The sequence below is a fragment of the Dendrobium catenatum genome, unplaced genomic scaffold (genome assembly GCF_001605985.2).
Source record: "Dendrobium catenatum unplaced genomic scaffold, ASM160598v2 original_scaffold_211366, whole genome shotgun sequence".
Classification (NCBI taxonomy): Eukaryota; Viridiplantae; Streptophyta; class Magnoliopsida; order Asparagales; family Orchidaceae; genus Dendrobium; species Dendrobium catenatum.
This window is the reverse complement of record NW_021529777.1, coordinates 206,804-228,130: the sequence shown is the minus strand read 5'-3', so window position 1 is coordinate 228,130 and position 21,327 is coordinate 206,804. Positions and strand designations below refer to the sequence as shown.

Here is a 21,327-nt window from a genome sequence, read left to right as displayed (position 1 = left end):
AATATCAAAAATCATGCACAAGAACATGATGTCCAACCATGGTTAGATTTTCGGTGAGTCAAGATGGGATTTGGGCGGTGAACAAAGCTATAGAGAGTCACAATCACAAACTGGCTAGGTCGGATGATCAACATTTGTTCAGGTCATCTAGGAGCATTAGTCATGAGAATGCTGTTGTTCTGAAATTTATGTCAGAAGCAGGGATAAGAACTGTTGATGCATTTACATACCTATCTGAGGAAGTATGAGGTGTTGGTAATTTGGGGTTCACCAAGCGGGATGCATACAACTACATCCAAAAAGAAAGAAGAGCCAAGTTTTAGACTGGAGACACTAATTCACTTATCAAGTTGTTTAAAGAACGGGCAATTGATGATAATATGTTTGCCTGGATATTAAAACTGATGAAGACGATTGTTTGTTAAATTTCTTCTGGGTTGATGGTCTTGGTAGAATTGATTATGATTGTTTTGGGGATGTGATTATTTTTTATACAAGTTATCATTTGAATAAGTATAACTTAGCCTGTGCACCTATTGTCGGAGTAAATAATCACTGGCAAAATGTTCTGTTAGGAGTTGCATTTTATCTGAGGAGACTAATGATTATTTTACCTAGCTATTTAGAACATTTCTAAGAATTATGGATAACAAACATCCAATTATTATTTTTACTGATCAGGACCAAGCCATGGCAAGGACAATAGAGATTGCATTGTCTAATACATGGCATCGATTGTGCCAATGGCATATGTACAAGAAGGCTCCTTTAAAAGTATGATGCTTTAACAGTAACAATATAGTGAAATTTCTATTCTTTTATTGTTTCAGGCAGTGTGATTATATAGAGGAATTTGAGAGAAAGTGGAGTGAAATGATCTCAGAAGGAAATCTCCAAAGCCATCAATGGTTGAATGATCTCTACATAATCAAGGAGAAATGGTCAACTGCATTCAACAAAGATTATTTTAACCTTGACATTTTATCAACCCAATGTAGTGAATCCACCAATCATGTATGTCATGATTGTTCCAAGCCAACAAGTACTATCACAAAGTGTTTCCTAGGTTTGGAAAAGGTGATGAGGACTTGGCGTCGGAATGAACAAGATGAAGAATTTAGATGTAGTCAAACAGATATATAACCTTATATGAAAAGTAGCCCATTATTGAAGCAAGCTGCAAAATTTTATTCAAGAAAGTTATATTCATTTTTTGAGGAGGAGTTCTTACATGGACTTGGTGGACTAAACATTGAACATTCATCATCTGATTTATCAAGGTTTTATGTAAAGAACATTGACAACTCCACCGACTCACATAATTGGATTGTGAACTTTAATTCTTTAGAAGGTATCATTCAATGCAGCTGTGCAAAGTTTGAAATGATGGGTATATTATATTCTCATTGCATGAGAGTTATGAGACAATTAGATATTGTTAATATTCCCGTTAAATATTTACTCCCAAGGTGGTCAGCCAATGCTCGAAAAGATTTATATTCTGGAGGGAACATCTCATGTCTCGGTATCAATGCTTGCCAACCTATTGAGGGGTCCAACAACTTGATGTTCATAAATTATATCTGCCGATTTGCATATAAAATTAGTACAGAAGCACAAGATAATGAGAAGGTTAAAATGTGTGTGATAGATGGTTTGAGTACATTGGCTGCAAAAGTACATTCCATCAAGATTGACAGAAAGAACAAATTAATTTCTAGAGCAGGTAATGATTCTATTAAAGATCCTAAGAAGTGCCGGCCAAATGGCGTATTAAATGCAAGATTGAAGGATCACTAGGAGAAAAGGAAGACCAAAAAAGTTAAACCAATAGAGAACAATCCGCCAACAAGCATACACTTTATAAATTCAGATTCAGGTAGACAATCGTCTTTCATGTAATCTGGAAATTTGGAGATATTTCATTTATGAATATGACTTTCTGATGTTATATGTAAATTTTTACAATTTTGATATTTTATAGTACTGTTATAAAATTATATTGCTCGGTATTAGTGTATAATTAGTCAGTTTTGCTTGGTACTTGATTACAGTGGTTGGTATCGCTCGGTATTTGGTGTGTACTGAGCTGCATTAATACAGTACCGAGCAAATTTTGGCTAATACCGAGCAATACCAAACTGTTTTCATATTGCTCGGTATTAGTATTTGATGAGTGGGTATTGCTCGGTATTAGTCATTTAATACTCGAAACTTGATTACATAAGTCAGTATCGCTCGGTATTCGGTGTGTACTGAGCTACATTTATACAGTACCGAGCAAATTTTGACTAATACCGAGCAAATTATAGAAGTCGGTATTGCTCGGTATTAGTTTATGATTAGTTGGTATTACTCGGTATTACTCTTTTTTAGTACTCTGTAGTTGATTAGATAAGTTGGTACTACTCAGTACATAACAGGGCATATGAAATATACACATTAAAAATCCACAATAAATATACAAAAAAATTTCACCATTTATTTCATAACCTATTGAATTTTAGTACATAACAGGGCATATGTTAATTCAATCCTGAATAATAGCATACTAGATTGCCAGTTTTTATAACGATACCATTGAACAGGTTCTTGTTGTATTACAACTTCCATATATTTACAAACAAACATGTTGCAATCAATGTTGTTATCTTGTGTTGGAAAGTTTCTAAAACCCTTGATTGGATATTTCGTTATATCGTTGTCAAAAGCGTTCTTTATATCCTTGTAGAAATGAGAAATCTGGAAAATTAAAATAAAATTAACATAAAATAATGTTTAGACTAAAATTAAAAACAAATATTGGTATTACTTACAACTTCTGGGAGTATGTCTTTGTATGTCTTTTTCGATAATGAATCATAAAACTCCCACCGTTTCTTTCTCAAATTACAAACTAGAAGCGTCCAATGTTTACCGTTTATTATAGGAACAAAGATCAAATTAACATTCCTAATAACAGTTTTGTCTATATGAGATACGAAGCTTATTGTGCTCGTCTCTTTTGATTGGGCATAGTAATCATGGATAAGAAAAAAGAGTAGTGCTGATTAAAACCATAAACATGTTTAAAACAAATAAATACAAATAGCAAACGCAAGGATTAAATAATGCATACTAACCCAATGGAAACTTGAAACATAAAGAAATGGCTGATTAAGCCCTGAGCAAAGGGCATTTTTCTGGAGTAGTAAATGAGCAAAAGCATCCACATGATTATTATCAAGCTCCTCGGACAGTAATAACTCGTCCAATTGGCTTCTATAAATTATTATATTTCCAAACTAGAAAATAGTATCACCCCTGCATAATTTAAAAAACATAAATTAAAAAGATTAAAAAAAAAATACAAGTTCGTAAAGCTCGGTATTACTCGGTACTACTCGGTATAATGCATTGAAATAACAATAAACGTAATATACAACATATTATTAATAAAGTACCGAGTATATATTACATAATAACGAGTTGCACCAAACATTTAAGTTCGGTATTACTCGGTTGTACTCGGTATAATGCATTAAAAAAAAGTAAACGTACTATACATCATCTGATTGAAATAGTATCGAGTATGCTTAACATAATACCGAGTAGAATCGATCATTAAAGCTCGGTATTACTCAGTACTGCTCGGTATAATGCCTTAAAAAATAATAAATGTACTATAAATCATATGATTAATATAGTATAGAGTATGTTCAACATAATACCGAGTAGAATCGATCATTAAAGCTCGGTATTACTCGGTACTACTCGGTATGAACAAGATTATTGTTCGGTATTGACAAGTTCTACTCGGTATAAGATCAATACTCACTTATTCTTGAATTGTTTCAAGCAATTATCGATGAATATGCGTTTATCTTCAGTTATTAATGATCGTCCAGGGTAATCTATTTCTTCAGGTGCAGGACGCAATTCAATCTCTTTTGTATCATCAACTTTATAAACAATTATAGCTTTATCACGACCTATAGTTGATTCATCTATAGAAGCCGGAGGATCAGGTACATGAGCAGGTTCAGGCTCTAGATCAGGTGTAGGAGCTGGTTCAGAAACTCCAGCAACTTCAGTTGTCGGAGGTGGTTCAGCAGCAGGAGCAGGATCAGTTGGAGGAGCTGGTGTAGGAGCAAGATCAGTTGGAGGAGCTGGTGTAGGAGCATGAGCAAGTTCAGGTGATTAGGCAGGAACATCACTTGGAATTGGCTCACTGAACTTCTCTTTGGATGATAAATCTTGTTTAGTTTTTTTCTTCCTGACACCGGTTGTAAATGGGGTAGATACAACTTTCCTCTTCCTATCATTTCTTAGCTGAACTCTTCTTGCTATTCTGATTTCTAAGGATGGATCAAATTCCTCATCCACACTCAGGCTGACATCCTTATAAACAATTTTCTCAAATTCAGTAGCAAATGAAGAAGATTCAGCAGACATTACATTCTTGTAAGTTTTAAAATAAGAAGGAAATTGATCTTTGAAGAACTGCAACATAACACGGTCTTTTCTTTTGATCTCCTCTTTCAAATCGAAAATCTCCTCTTTCATCTCAAAAATAGATAGCTCCAAGTTCACAACATGATTTTTAAGTAATCTATTTATTACTTCCACCGAAGCTAGCTTCTTCTTCATAAATTTGTCTTTATTAAAAAGCTTGTATATAGCTTGATTTAAGATATTGAGGTTTGTTTCATCTGTTAGTGGATTTGATTCATAAGGATTATGTGCAGATGAATCAGTATTTCTTGGGCTTGCCATCCTGACTGGACTAGCTGGAATAGGTGGAGATGAATCATGTTTAGGTGGGTTTTCCACCTTGATCGGACTAGGATGCCTAATTGTACTAGCTGGAGTATGTGGAGATGAATGATGTTTAGGTGGGCTTACCACCCGGATTGGACTTGGTACCCTAACTGGACTTGGTACCTTGACTGGACTGGCTGGACTAGGTGGAGATAGACTAGACTGGCTGGACTAGGTGGAGATTGACTGGACGACTTAGATGAAATCTTTGAAGGTGTGTGAAATAAAGCCTTCTCATCATCTGTTATTCCTCTTAAATGACTGAGAATCTGTATAAAATTAAAATTTTCATCTAAATTAAACATTAAAACACATAATTTTTGCAAACATTTAAATGAAAACACATACTGAAGCTACCTCATGATCCTGAAAGTCTGCAAATATACTATTTACATCTTTCTCACTGTACATAAAATTATCATCCCAACGAGTAAAACGTGGGCGGGATAGTTCATCCTCCACGGCATGAATGGTTGTATGTTCAAGAAACCAAATCTGCAAAAATTAAGATAATTTAATTTTGTCATATAAATTAAAAATTTACTAATGATCCTTTGAACAAATTAACAATACTCACAATGACAATCATGAAAAAACTATTTACATAGCCCAGTGCGGATCCATTTGCTTGTTTAGTAGCTACAAGGTTAAATTCATTAACCAGGAAGCCCCTAATTGATTCTGGCCAGTTGTATGAATTAAAACTATCAACATTTTTGACAACTTCCAGAATAGATGATGGTATGCGGAAGTTCGTCATTGGATAGAAAATGTTGGATAATAGGTAAATGAGAAATTCTTTCACTTGATCATCCATCTGGGTTGAACTATCCATCCTCTCAATGTCATGCCGAATGTCATTGGATGTTTTGCCTGTGGATCTAGTACTGCCAACATCAAATATAATACCTCTGTTTGGCATGCCTATGATTAAGGCAACCTCATCAGATGTGAATTCTAGCCTATGTCCTTTAATAATAAAACTCTCAGTCTTCAAATCCCAAATTCGTTAGCAACATATACATAAGTTGAATATTCTGAGGCATTTGAGGAAGCCTCAGGAACTGGCTAATTTGCAATTTCCATAGTCTTTCAACCAAAGGATCTCCAAATCTCCGAACAAGTTGATTACAAACTTCTCTAAAAGTCGAAGTTCGGCATCTGAAATGATTCTTTGGAGTATATTCATGTATAATGGATACCGAGTATTAAATGCAATCGAATCAGAGTATTAAATTATACATACTAAACACAATCGGTACCAAACATAATAAAGCTAATACAGATGAGTATCACTATATAACATGATTTGAACAATTAAAGCAAGCTTATACCGAGTTAATGTTTATAAAACCTTGTAGTACTGAGCTGTACCGATCAACATACCGAGCAGTACCGAGCGTTTATAACTGCCAATACCAAGCAGTACCGAGCTGTACCGATCAACATACCGAGCAGTACCGAATGATTAAACTCGGTATTGAATCAATAATATTTTTAATGTTTTTATCTAAGTGTATATCGACCATTAAACGTCGATACCGAGTAGTATAGAGTGTTTATATCTGCCAATGTCGCTCGGTATAGAGCAGTACCGAATGTTTCAAATGATTTAATTCAGTAGTGAATCAATAATATCTTTTATATTCTTATCTAACCTTATGCTGACAATTAATCGCTAATACCGAGCAATACCGAGTGTGCATAACTGCCAATACCGCTCGGTACCAAGCAGTACCGATCAATACTAATCTATACCGAGTAATACCGACCTCGATTCTAATATTGTTTCTTCACGAAAGATTAAAATTTCAGCTAAACTCGGACTTTATCCGTAATCCCTAACCCTAAACCCCATTTACAAAGAAGAAGGTGAGACACTGATTATCAATAAATGAACTAACCTGAGGCATTGTTTCTTCTCGAAAGCTTTGAACTTGGAAAAAGATGAATAGTTGTCGGAAATGTGGGGAGCTTCGAACTTGATAATGCGGGGAGCTTCGAACTTGGAAGAAGAAGAATAGTTGTCGAACCAAATCTTCATATATGCGAGCAAATGATGACGGAAGTGAAAGAAGGTGATCATTATTTGCAAATTATACAAAAATTTTGGGTCCACCGAGATTTTCTTATGTTCGCTCGTCGGGCCGTCAAATTCAAAAATTGCACGTGCCATAAACTTAATATTCGCTGGGTCGGGTCTGCAAAAATACGGCTGCTACATGGCGCTTGATTAGGCTATGTCGAACGTAGAGCTGCGTCAGGTTACCTGACGCAATAAAAATTCCATCTAATGAAGTTGTCAAGATAGATGAGTTGACTGTATTAAGCAACCTATATAGATAAAATTGTCATGATCTTATGGTAATTGATGATGTTATATGCAAGATGTTCATAAAGACCAATAAAGATGACCTAATTAATCATTTTGTGGAGATGGAGATGACAAAACCAAAAGGTGTTGATGAGGTAGTATTGGAAGGACTTGGTGGTCACAAAGGGGAAGTTATAATGGTTTAGCTTTTTTAAGGTTAAGGTGGACCACCCTTATACTAGTCGTGGAGAAGTGTAAGAGGTTTGTGGAGCCCACTAGAAATGCTCGTATATGGTCTCCCTTAGGTGAAGATATTACAACATAAAGCTAATCACTGAGCTGTGAAATGAGATTATGGAGGTCCTTAGAGAAAGTGAGATTGTTCAAAGTGGCAAGGGAGTGGCACAAGAAAGTCAATAGACTATTGAAGATTATTATATCAGTCTTATCATACATGTAAAGATGACATCACTTGAAGGATCAATAAAAGACATGGAAAGGTTATATAAATGTATGGATTAGTCCTCCGTTAAAGGTTAAGATAGGGATATATGAACTAAATGGGACAACGAAGTATTGTGGGAAGGTTATGGTTGCCATTGGATAAGGTTGGATTGTAGGTAATCGGAGTTGATGGGCAATTGGAGGTGGTTGGGACAATCCTTCTTTAAAAGAGGGGATGTTAATCAACTAGGAGTTAGCTAGAGTCGATTGGTGGTTGAAGTCTATGAGTAAATTAAATTAACTAACAATTTGGAGTAGACAAACCATGAGAATTTAGTAGGTGGTAGATCGACCAATGACTAAAACTAGCGGATAACTTGAAGTCATTGGTTAACTTGGAGCTAGTACAATCAATGTGCTACCATGAAGAATTAAAAAAAGTAATTCCGTCGGAGAGAGAGAAAACTGGGCCAACAAAAGTTGATGGATGACAAAGGTAAATGGTGAGAATCATGCAATGAAGAATTTTCAAGTGGTGAAAACATTATGAGATTATAGATGTCGAGTGATAATTGACATCTAGTGATGGTAAGCATTAGCCATTAATGAGCATCATGTGACAAAAGACATTACGTGATGGCAGATGCCAGGCCATAATGCATATAAAGTGGTAAGCTACGGGAAATAACATGTGCAATGAATGTCATATTATTACATGCATTAAGCATCATAAGCTCCGAGTGATTGTGAATGTTATGACGCTGAAGATTAGGAGATGAAAGGGGCAAATGATAATGAGTGTTGGATGAAAAAATGTGTTAGATTCCTATGAGCAGGAGATGCGAGCATATATTTTTGGATGCCAAATTGTTAAATGAGAATGATTTTCTTATTGTAAAATGAGAATTATTTTTTGATTAAAAAAATATAAAGTTGACAAATGTAAATGAGAATTTATGACTCGATATTTATGCTTTTGGTAAAATAAATAATCAAATGAGAATGATATATTATAAAAATATACATTGAAAAAAAAAAATCCAAATATATAAAAATAAGTCGTGTACCATTTTGTAGTATAAAATAGTTATAATGTTATTATTACATAAAAATCTCATTTTTTTATTAAATATTTTATAATTTTTTCCAGTAAATATAGGACTTTTAAGATTTTGGTTTTATATTTTAAATATCCAAAACAATTGAAACTAATTGAAATTTTACTTTATAAAATGTCGGCAGACTGAAATGCTACATACATGCAGCCAATATTATATATTAGCTCTAAGAGATGCTAATGAGTTGGAATCTCCAATCTCTTAAATTTTATTAAAAATTTTGTCGGAAACCGCTTTATTATAATAGCGATGATTGCAAAGCCCTCGGCGAAGTTTTCAATGAAGCCGTTACATAAAGCCATAATGATCATTTATAAAATATTTCTTGTTATATAATAAAAATAATTTTCAAAGTTTTATATTAATTAAATTAGGAGACAATTTTAAAACAAAAGTCTTTAATATTTTTTTTAAAATAATCATAAAAAAATAAACTAAATTACCACTTAGAGGGATGGCTTTATTATAATACCATATTAGTAGTCTGAAGCTATTCCTTTGGAGAAATAAATTTTAATATTCATAGGAGTCCGATTATGTTTGAACTCCAATAAAAACATGACATGTGTCCTTGTACATAGATTGTACAACTGTACACACTACATATAAATTACAAAATTATGTACATAGTGTGTACAAATTTATATAAGTAATATTTACACTATATACATAAGTGTACACAGTGTGTACAAATTTGTACATATTCTGTACAATGACACATGCCACATTTTATTGGAGTCCGAACGTAATCAAATGTCACATGTAATAATTTCTCCTATTAATGACTCTCCAAGGAATAGTTGTCACGACCCGACCCACACTACATATAAATTACAAAATTATGTACATAGTGTGTACAAATTTATATATGTAATATACACACTATATACATAGGTGTACACAGTGTGTACAAATTTTTATACACTCTGTACAATGACACATGTCACATTTTTATAAATTTGTACACACTCTGTACAATGACACATGTCACATTTTTATTGGAGTCCGAACGTAATCAAATGTCACATGTAATAATTTCTCCTATTAATGACTCTCCAAGGAATAGTATTCTCCAACATCTATGCCTTGAAATATTTTATATAATTTATGATTTTTTTTATAGTTTTCTTATTATTATTTTTTTTGCATATCACAGTCTGATTTTTATTTAACTATTATTTTTCACTATTTAAAAAAAATTTGGCTAAAAAACTATTTTTATAGCCGTTTTAAAAAAAAAAAATACTTTATCTATAATAGTTTTACAAAAGTTGCCCCAAACATACAATTTATCATAAAATAACGTTGACAAAATTTTAAAATAAAAATGATTATTAGTTTTCTGTGGTAAATAGAAACTAGAAAAAACTAATTATCATTATTATTTTTTTCGTTTATATATATATAACTATTTCAATTTTTTCTTTTTATTTTAGTTTTTTTATTGTCATATATATAATTTTAAATTAAACTATATATTTATAAATGATATTATAAATTAAATTAAACTAAAAAATTTAGAAGGAAAAAAAACCAATTGCAATAGTGCTAGTGACTTGATTTCGTTCTTTTTTAACTAATTATATAAAAATTTTAATTAAACCATTTTGTAATTTTATTACTGAATTGTTATCATAAAATTATCTTGAACGGGCACGAATCTCGATGCAAAAATCAAGTTGGAAACTTCAAAAATTATATGCGGGATCATTCGAACTCCGATTTTAGTAAACTTATAGTTGTAATGAGCGTCTCGGAAATACGAACCCAACGACACCAAAATCAACTCAATTCGAGCCCAAATGGGTCTGAATCAAGGACCCAAAGTGTTGTTGGAAAGTTCAAACCCCAATTTGAGTTAACAAACGGTTTTCAAACATGACGAGCTTATAGTCGAATCGAGCGGCTCAACGAGACCAATCCAACGAGCCCAATATCTCCTAATTCCGACACCACTAAGACCTTTAAATGTCTGACAAACGATCCATGATCAAGGGATCCAATATCGGCCGTCAATCGAACCACTCCATATTTGCCACTGATCTCTCACCAATTTACAGGTCATGCCACTCCAGAATATCTATAAATAGACCCCTCATTTCTCTTGAGAGGGACCCAGGCAAGAAGAAGAGAGAGAGAGGAAGAGGAGAAGAGAAGAATAGGAGGAAAGAGACTCCTCGTCGACCATCGCCGGAGTTCCGCCCGAACTCCAAATGACGCCGGAATTCTGCCTGACTTCTACGGGACATCAAAATTATGCCCGACTTCCACGGGATGCCAGAATTCTGCCCAACTTACACGGGACACTGAAATTCATCCCAAGTAACGACAGAGTTCCCCCCTAACGTCGAAACTCCGCCCAAGTGATACTAGAGTTTTCCTCGGCCACCAACAGACGTCGAACTTCTACCCGACGTCGGACCTTCACTCATCGCCAAGTTTCTACCCGACGTCGGACTTCTACTGGTTATCGGACTTTCATTGGACGTCTATCCGAAGATGGATTTCTATCCATTGTTGAACTTCTACCTGACACCGTCCTTCTGACCTTCGTCGACAGACAACAGTCCTTCCGACCTCCGCCACCAGCCGACTACGGTCCTTCTGACTTACGTCGCCCGCCTACTACAGTTTTTCCGACCTCCGTCGCCCGCCGACTACGGTCCTCCTGACTTACGTCTCCCACCGACTACAGTCTTTCAGACCTCCGTTGCCCACCGACTACGGTCCTTCTGACTTATGTCGCCCGCCGACTACAGTCCTTCCGACTTCCGTCGCCAGCCGACTACATTCCTCATGTCTTACGTCTCCCGCCGACTATAGTCTTTCCGACCTCCGTCGCCCGCTGACTACGGTCCTTCTGACTTACGTCGCCCGCCGACTACAGTCTTTCTGACCTCCATCGCCCACAGACTACGGCCCTTCTGACTTACGTCGCCCACCGACTACAGTCCTTCCGACCTTCGTCGCCAGCCAACTAAGGTTCTCCTGACTTACGTCGTCTGCAGACTACAATCTTTCCGACCTTCGTCTTCAGACAACAGTCTTTATGATATCCGTCCGCCAACTACGATTCTTCTGAACTCCATCACCAGACTATGGTCCTCCCAACCAAATGAACACGTCAATAGTTACTCTTTGTATTGACATCATGTAATGTACTCTATAAAATGTACATCAAGCTAAGGCCTTCTCCCACGGATGGGCCTCATTTGTAATCAACAACATACTAGTGGATTCATTCGAACTGGGTTAGGCCCCTGTGGTTTTTCCCCCTTTTCAGGGGTTTTCACGTAAAATTCTTAGTGTCTCATAAATGTTAGACTCTCTCTCTTATATTATTGCGTGCCAGATCTTTGTATAACACTAATACACTGAACTTTATATTTCTTTACCGCCGCGAATACTCCTGCAGGCAACAATTACAATTTTTTTCGTTTTTAAGTTTTATTTTTTTATTTTTTGTAAATATATATTTATAAATGATACTATAAACTAAATAAAACTAAATAAAATAACAGGAAAAAAAACTATAGCGACTTGATTTATTTCGTTTTTTTTTTATTTTTTGTCTATTTTCTACCTTTTTTTTGTTTCTTTTTTTTAATCATTTATAATAATTTTTTATAATTTTAATTTTTTTTAGAAATTTTCATCACTATAAATTTATAAATATATATATGTAGGAAGCTTTATTTATATAATTTTATAAATTTAAGAAATAATTAAAAAAAAATCTAGAAAAGTCTAAATCTTGAATGAGTCAAACCGTTTGATTGATAATAAAATTATTTATTTATATTTTATTTTAAATTTATTTCTTAAACTTATTATGATGCTTTAATGTTATATTAAAATGAACTGATTTTATTTGAATACTTTTTTATTATAAATTTAAAAATGATTTAATTTGTTTAATTATAAAAGAGATTAATTTAATAAGTTTGAAAGAAATAAGCTTCTAAAATGATAGCTTTTCATTGCATGAAAATAAATTTATTTTATAATTATATGTTTAATGATAAGACATTTTGATTAAATGAAATTAAATTTATTTAATTATTGTGAATGATAAATTTATGCTAACCATCCACTCACCTTCTCTTTAGATCTGTTTAAATCTTAATTGACATAATATAAACTAACTTAAAATCTTCAAAATAGGACAATTGATTAAATTTAAAATTTTAAGTTGACTTTGATTTAACTAAGTTCATGTCGCAGATTGGTTCACGACGGTAAAGAGATATAGAGTTTAACATCCAAACTTTATACGAAGATCCAACTCATAGATAGATAAGATAGAAGGGAGCAAGAGTTATAAAACACGTCAAGAATTATACGTGAAAAATCATGAAAAGGGGAAAAACCATGGGTCGGGTTCATGGTCTACTAGTGTTTATTGTTGATTACAAATGACGTCATTTCTTGAGGGGAAAGTATTAACTCATTATAGTAAATATACATCATAAATATCACGTTACATGGTGAGAGTTGGAAGAATTTAGTGATATGAGAGTTGTTCTCTAGTGAGTATTGGCCTGTTTGTTCAGTCCGTAGGACCGTATTCTAGCGACGACGGTTGAAGTGACTTTAGTTGGTGAGAAAAATATGTTTGAGATATCATATTTGGGGCCTGACGGAGGTTAGAGGGGCTATAGTCAAGGGGAAATGATGGTTGTCTGAGAGACCATAATCGGGTGGCAACGATGGTTGGAGCGACCGTCATTAGCGGGTGACGTAGGTCAAAGGGACTGTAGTTATATAACGGCGAACGACGGTGGGGATCATAGTCGGTGGCAACAGTGGTCAGAGGGACTGTAGTCAATGAACCACGATGGTTAGAGTAACCATAGTCGGCAGGCGACAATTGTCGGAGGGACCATAGTCGATGGTCTTCAGTAGTCAAAGTGATTATAATTGACGGGGAATGGTGGGCCACTTAACTACTTTGACAAGCATCCTTAATTCTGTCTTATTTGAAGTGGATCGGATCAATAGTTCATATTTAGACACATTGTCCATGCCTTAATTCTAAGGAATACAAGTTTGAACACCATGGAAGGTGCGTAGTTCTGAGCTATCCAATTAGCTCAATTCAAAGGAACAAACGACCCAGATTGATCCAAATTTCTTAGCTTATTTTTTACGTGAAACTTTAAATGCTCATAACTTTCTATCCAACCATCCAAATTTGACAAAATTTGAAACATAAGCTCTACATAACGAGATCTTTCAATGCATGGAGTTTGAATGCTTCATGCATTTAGATCTGGGACAAAATGCAACTTGAAATTCAAATTTTAAACTAAGATATCTCACTAACTTGTGGATGGATGTCTTTGATCTTAGTCTTGTTTTTCTCCTAGAGAATGACTTTTCAACTTTACGAAGACCCCAAGAGCTGATTTGGGTTGAATTGAAAGTTAACTCTAGATTATCATTTTTCTTCTTTTTTCTCTTTCCTCTTAAACAAAGGCCTTTGGAAGCTATCACGATCTAGGGGAAGGCTTGGAGAATGTAGAGCAACTTCTAGAGAGGCAGAGGAAAGAAAAATTTTGGTTAGAGGGGGCTTGGAGTGTGAGTTAGGTTGGAATGAAGTTTTTTTATGCATTGTTATGTTTGAGCCCTAACTTTTGTGTAGATGGCTAGGATTGATCAAAGGTATTTATTAGATGCTTGCCACCTGTCCTAGGTGAGAAGCTAGGGGAAAGGTTGCATGCATAAGGGTGACTTAGGTGAGCTCACATGAGGGGAGGGGCCATATTTTTCCATTCTTGGCTAAACTAAGGCTTGGTCTTGGGTTGGGGGGTGTTTTAGGGATTATTTGAAATTGATTTGAGTATATTTAACTTGATGAGTTAGAGGGAAGTGAAAACTTTTGGGGGTTTTGAGCATTTGACCATGTTTGAAAAGTTTTGTTGACTTATTGACGAGTCAATCAGTCAAAGCTGATTGAGATAGGTCTTGGGGAGGTCATACATAATGTAGGAATATATTCCAAGAGGTTTGAGGCCAAAGATTAGGTGTTTTAATGAATGTTTGGCTACATGCATGGGTTTTACCACTCCAAATGGGTTGACCAAAAGTCAAACTAGTGGGGGTTTGACTCATGATTGGAGCATGCAATGTAATGATTTTGGTAGTTTGGTTTGGTTTTGGGTTGAAGTTTGGCTCAAGAAAAGCCCCTCTTGACCACTTGGGTTGAGTCATGTGGCTATTCTAAGTGGACCCAAAGGTTGGGTCTTCTATGGAAGATTCTTAGGGTCACAATGGGTCATCCCAAGGATTCAATTTAGTTTGAGAATGCTTAGAGCATTGGATATGGGCTAGATTGAGTGTATTGTTGGTTTGGCCAACCAGGTTTGACCAGGGAATTGAGTTAGACTCAACCAATTCAAAATGACATTTTGCACTTAATGAAGGTGGTCTTATGCAATGGCGATGTCTTTTTTTTTTGCATGAAATACATATCTAAGTGCATAATGGGTACTTTGGTCAATTGTAGTTGACTTAGTCAACTAGCTCAAATTAGGACCTGGGTAATGCATCATAAATGATATTTGAAATGCATTACAAGAGATTCCAGAAGTTGGTTTGAATGATCCATGTTGATGTTTAAGGGGAAGTTTGATTTTCCCTTATGGGTTTTGGGGTCAAGTGGGCCCATGGCCTACCATGCTCAACTAGGGTCCACCAAAAGTTCAGTATTATGTTTATCAACCAATGATCATGAGCATGTTCAAGGGTTTTGGGGAGGTTCTCAAGGTCAAATTTCACAAGATGCATGATCCAGTGTCATATGTTATAAATATTTAAAAGTATTGAAGCCTTTGTAATTCAATTCAATTTTTTGGATTAGAGGGATTAGATTGCTCTCAAATTTGAAGAGTTAATCCTAGAGACATGCCTAATCAACATGCAATCGATGGATCATGAATCCGACGTCATTTGGTTTGATTTTGAGGCGATTGAAAAATCACTCAAAATGGTTATGGGACAAGGGATTTTTTCCCTTGACTTTGTGTTTGGAGTTTTGGATTTATATTTGGTTTTTTATTTAGATTTTGGTTAATCAACCTCATACAAGAATGAGGTAAATGCCTGACCTTTTAAATGATTTATTTTTTGGTCAATAAATATAGATGTATATTGATATTTTAAATTATAGAATTTATTTTTATTGTTTATTACCAATATATGAAATTATATAGCTGTAGTTATTGTATAATAAAAGATGAAATAAAGAATTCTTCTAAATTAAATTATGGGGCATGAAACCTCCGACCTCCGTCGCCTGTCGACTACGATCTCCCTAACCTCCATCGCTCACCGACTATAGTTCCTTAGACCTCCGTCATCCACCAACTATGAACCTTCGTCGATCACCAACTTTGATCACTCTGATCTTCGTCGCCCATATACTTTGTTAATTCTGACCTTCGTCGCCCGCACACTATGGTCCCACCAACCTTTGTCGCCAGTTGACTACAATTCCTCTGATCTTTATCGCCTGCCGATTACGATCCCTCCAACCTCCAACGCTAGTTGACTATGGTCCTATCAGCCTCATTCTGTTGACTATGGTCCCTCTTATTTCTATCATCCAACAATGATCTCACCAACCAAATGAACGTATCAACATTCTCTAAAGAATAACTCTCATATCATTGGATCACTCAAACCCCAATTATGTAATGCGTTTAATATTTTCTATATTGAGCCAACATTTCAATAACAAATATTAATAGATTCATTTCAATTGGGCCAAATGCTATGATTAAAGTTTATATATTGAATATATGAAATTCATCATTTACATATATAACACTCAAAATATCTTTAAAAAAAAAAAATATAGCACATTATATGAACATCCCGTCTTTTACCACTGTGCCACCAATCCCATTGACTTTTATCGTTACTCCCATCATTTTTCACATGTCGCCGGATGCAATCGCTAGGGAGGGAGATGCGCGAGTCACGAGAGTCAAACAAGCCTGGAGTCACATATCACCTTCTCAACAAAATCTTGTTGAAAAAAAGTTTTATTATGTAAATAGTGCAAAAAAAATTTATCAGAATATTTTCAACCAAATTTTTCATTCAAAATTTCATATGAATATCGTGACCTAAATTAAAAATAATTAAAAAAAATATCCCTCTTTCAGTCTCAATGCTCTCTTCTTCGAATTGTAAATCTCCCGAAGAAACGAGAGAGAGAGAGAGAGAGAGAGAGAGAGAGAGAGAGATCCACTGCAAAGGAATAAGAATTCTAGAAGATATGGAGAATCTCGAGGATCGGACGATTACAAAGCGGGCAGGATCGGCGTTCGATCCACAGATCCCGAGCGCAACCCCTGCAGAAAGCGTGCCCACAAGGTATAAACGCCGCCCCCTTCTTCTTCTCCATACAAACACAACAGTTCTCCTCAATTCCCACCGCCTCCCGCTTCACTTCCTCTTCCTCCTCCTCCTCTAACCAATTCATCAGCGAATTTCTCTCCATCTCCACCGCCGGCGCCAACGACATCGCCTCCGCCGCCCGCATCTGCCGCTCCTCCGCAAGCGCCGCCGCCAGATTCATCTCCCCCGTCGATTGTGTTGCAGCAAGCTCTTCGATCACCTCGTCACCGTTTCCGCCTCTTGCGGGGTCGGTCTGAGGAGAGAAGCGCTTTGAGCCCCATAGAGCTCCGCAGCATCCTGTGCTAGAACTCTTTGGGAACCGTAGCTTCTCGCGTAAGGTCTTCCATATGCCCGACATCCTTTCTTCTTCTTCAACGATCTGCTCTCCCTGATTCCTCTAATTGAAGAAAATCTGAATCATGGTGGATGAATGTTTAATGTTTTATTTTCCTCTTCCGCGTTAGAGACCAGAGGAAGGGAGGAGAGGACCTCCTCTCTTGTAGCTGCTCTTCGCTGTTCTCTTTGGATTATTTGTATAAAACGTAAATCAAATTTGATTTTTTATTGAAAAAATTAGGCTGATTGTCATAATAATTTTTGTCGTTTATTAGTTTAATCAGTAAAAATTATTATTTTTGACCTTTGTCAATATTTTTTTTGAAATTTTAACGTTACTGAAAATTTATCTACTTTTTTTTTTATTGATGCAATAATTTAACAAATTTAAGTAGTGCCATGAAATAAAAAATAAAAATAAAAAACTACCACTTGGGAGAATTAAAAAGGTAAAAAAATTATTTTTTGGTCGAATGAGATTATTGTACTTTTCAAATTACAAATTTGAGCTGTTTTTTTGAAGAACTTATTCTGTGCGGAGTCCAGCAGGGAAGAACAGTTCGGACTATGAGTGTGCACAATATGTACATATTTATATGTAATGTGTTTCAAATTTGTGCAGTGGCGGAGCCTCAAATTTTATTCGGACTTAAAATAGTTATGTTTGCGTCACATTTGGAAGGTTAGAATATATTAAAATAGTTCCATTTTTCGTCTCATTACCGGAGCCAAGAGTATCTATAAGATCAAAATTAAAAATGCAAATAATATGACCATTAGAGCTTAGAAGACATAAACATCTTCCACAGACGGTCTTCATTTGGGGGCGAGAGAGGAGTCAAAGGAAAAATGAAAGCTGTGCTCGAGGTCGTGACTTGTGACTAGCGAGAGAGGAGTAGAAGGGAACAAATCATTAATGCTTTTTATGTGTCAAGAAAAAAAGTTGGTGGCTTCTCTAGTTCTCTGGATTAATAAATAACTTTAAAAGAAAGAATTACAAAAATTAGAGCATGTTTTCTCATTGACTAGCTTGTTGCTCTATTAAGCCACTAAAACAATCAGCTTTAAGCCCTTTTAGGCTTTAAATTTTAGTTTTAGCCAAATCCTTTAGAGGTGATCTCTCATACTAAGTCATAAGTGCGCGACCGCAGCATTTTTGTTGCACAAAAAAAATGAGAAAAATTAAAATGTACCCTTCACTGTAATTAATTAGATCATTAGCAGTCCTAAAATAATTAAATAAATGAATGATAATTTAATATTTAATAATTATTATTAGATAATGAATAGTTTTTTAACCATAAAAGTTTTAATAAAAATATATTTAAATAGTTAAGTATTTTAAATAATAATTAATTAAATAGTCTAACAACTCTACGTTAAAATATCTTTTTATCATTCCATCCGCAATGGAAAGTCATTCCTCCTCTCTTTGAATATTAGTTTTTCTTTCTCTACATTTGAAGCATTGCATGATTCGAGTAGAAGGTGGATTGAAGACTTGAAATGAAAAAGCATGTAATAAATAAATGAAAGCCAATAAGGTTAATTAATCTTTTTTTTCTCTCTCTCTCTTTCATAATAAACAAGTCAGCCAATGAACCACCTCAAACTCATAGTTTTTTTATTTTTTTAATTGGAAAGGGGTAAATAGAATTTAATTAGGGACTTAGGAGTTGTTTGGTATAATGAAAAAAAAGTTCAAAATATTTTAAATATAGTGATTTTAAAAATACTTATGTCTAATCTCAAATAAAAGAAATGCTTAGTAAACTTTTAAAATATTTGAAATTTAATATTGAGTTTAAATATGATATATTTAAAAATATTTGAATTTGATCGATTTATAAATATACTATAAATTTTATATCATTGTCGCTATGAGCAATTGTTAGCCATCAGATGCTACCATCATGCATCACTCTGTCAACCACTGTCACTTATTATTGTCGCCGCCATCAACAACTTTTTCACCCCGTTGGCCTCCGCCACAAAAAAAACAAATAACTACCGCCTGCCGCTCGTCATCGTCGTCGCCCTTGCCCACTACTGCCTATCACTCACCACCAATGGCCATCCACTGTCAAACGCCTCCATTGCTCCTCATCGCCTATCACTCGCCAACACTAGCCTCCATGGGCCGCCACCAGGCCCGCCACTATTGTCATTGGTAGTTGCCAACATCGCTCATTGCCGACTATTGACATCACCGCCTAGGGCCACCACTTTCCACGACTCACCGCCTCCTCCGACAACACATCGTCGCCATTGCCACAACACATCGTCATTAATGTATGGTAGCCACCGACAACCAATCATTAAGATTTATACTGCATTTATTTTTTATTTATTTTTTTTTAGTGCATTTATTTTATTTCAACCCGTGCGAAATAAATAAACCCTACAATATTTTACTTCAAATACACTTCATTCTTTTATTAAGGTAAATATAATTCAGCTTTACATTCAGCTTATTAAAAAGTAGATGAATATAGTCATAAATTAAAGTTAGTAGTAGATTAATGTAGTAGATTATTTTTGTTAAATTAAAGTAGGTTTTTTTTTTTTGTTATTTTATTAGATAGAGAGTGATGTTAGACATGAAATAATTATTTAAAATTTATATTTATTAGATTACCGTTAATGTTATGTTAATTTGAAATAAACTTGTGTTAATGAAAATTAAAATAACTTAACTATTAATTTAGGTGTTGGAATTATTTAGGTAACATGTACACTTAAAAGAAATTAATCTTAATTAGACTTGTTTAATGAATTTAATTAAACGTATTAAAATCCTGATCTTTGCTATATCTATCTTAATTATTCTAAATGATAGTACTAACAATATTAAGAGAGGGATAAGAAATCAAATTGTAATATTCAGCTAGTGTATGTCATCAATTTAGAGAAGATGTGTGAAAAGTGAGGTAAGTATTGTGTTTTTATTAAAAAGTTATTTAATTTATGTTTAAATATAGTATTAATAGCATATGATCCTCTATTTATTATATATCAGTTAAGTCATTTATTTAGAAACTTATTATTCAAAGCTTATGAACCTGCATTTATTGTCTCCTTATTTGGTAGGTCGAATCACATGAGCTGTAAAATAATATTATCAAATAAAGTGTTATTTTAGTAGTGATGACTAGGGGTGTCAATATTTGGAACAATTATTACGTCCTCCGACCGGACGTAGAGGAACGTCCGGTCGGAGGCCAAATCGCGCAAAAAAATGAGAAATACCGAGCAAATACCGAGCAATACCAAACAATAATGAGGACTTGCATCAACTTATCATAATAGGTGACATATAAAGTTGTAATTCTAATCAACATAAATCAATTTCTTATTAGATTCTTAATGTATGCATTCTTGAGCATTCTCTATATAAGTGATGCATCTAGAGGGAGAGTTGAACATTAAGTGAAGTGCTTGTATTATTATTATTATTATTATTATTTTTTTACTCGAGTCTTCAAATTTTTTTTTTCTAGTTTATACCATGATGTATTGGCATACTTTAGAGAAGATTTGGGGCATCCCAACAAAAGAGTTGGTTGATGCTGGAAACACATGGTTGCAGGAGTGTGTGGCTAGGTCTTCTCATACTCCATTAGAGTTGAAGGCAAAGTTGATTAATATTTTTAGTTATTACATCCATGAATAGATGGAGGGTAATGACAATTTACTTTTGAACTTTTGCATGAGAAAGCTATGGTGATAGACTTCTATAAATCATTAAATTTCTTAAATGGTCGAGGTTGGAAATATATATAGTATAAGTTCTTGGAGCAAGATCGTCACATAGTTAGCATCAACTTTCTTCTGATGCTTTACCATGAGTTACGCCGTGAAAGAGAAGGTAGAAATTCATGAGATGTTCAGAAGCACTACGACTTTGAT

The 21,327-nt window shown here is 34.7% G+C and overlaps 1 protein-coding gene across 1 annotated transcript; it reads right to left on the bottom strand.

The window, feature by feature from the left end:
- Window positions 1-16,552: 16,552 nt before the first annotated feature.
- Window positions 16,553-17,608, bottom strand: LOC110092621 (E3 ubiquitin-protein ligase BRE1). Its single transcript, XM_020817260.2, has one exon. It carries the CDS (start codon window positions 17,438-17,440, stop codon window positions 16,952-16,954), a length of 489 nt encoding a protein of 162 aa, XP_020672919.1. The 5' UTR covers window positions 17,441-17,608; the 3' UTR covers window positions 16,553-16,951.
- Window positions 17,609-21,327: the final 3,719 nt, after the last annotated feature.

Bases quoted from the DNA above. Each gene is read 5' to 3' on its own strand.
- LOC110092621 (XM_020817260.2), bottom strand. From the start codon at position 17,440: ATGTCGGGCATATGGAAGACCTTACGCGAGAAGCTACGGTTCCCAAAG.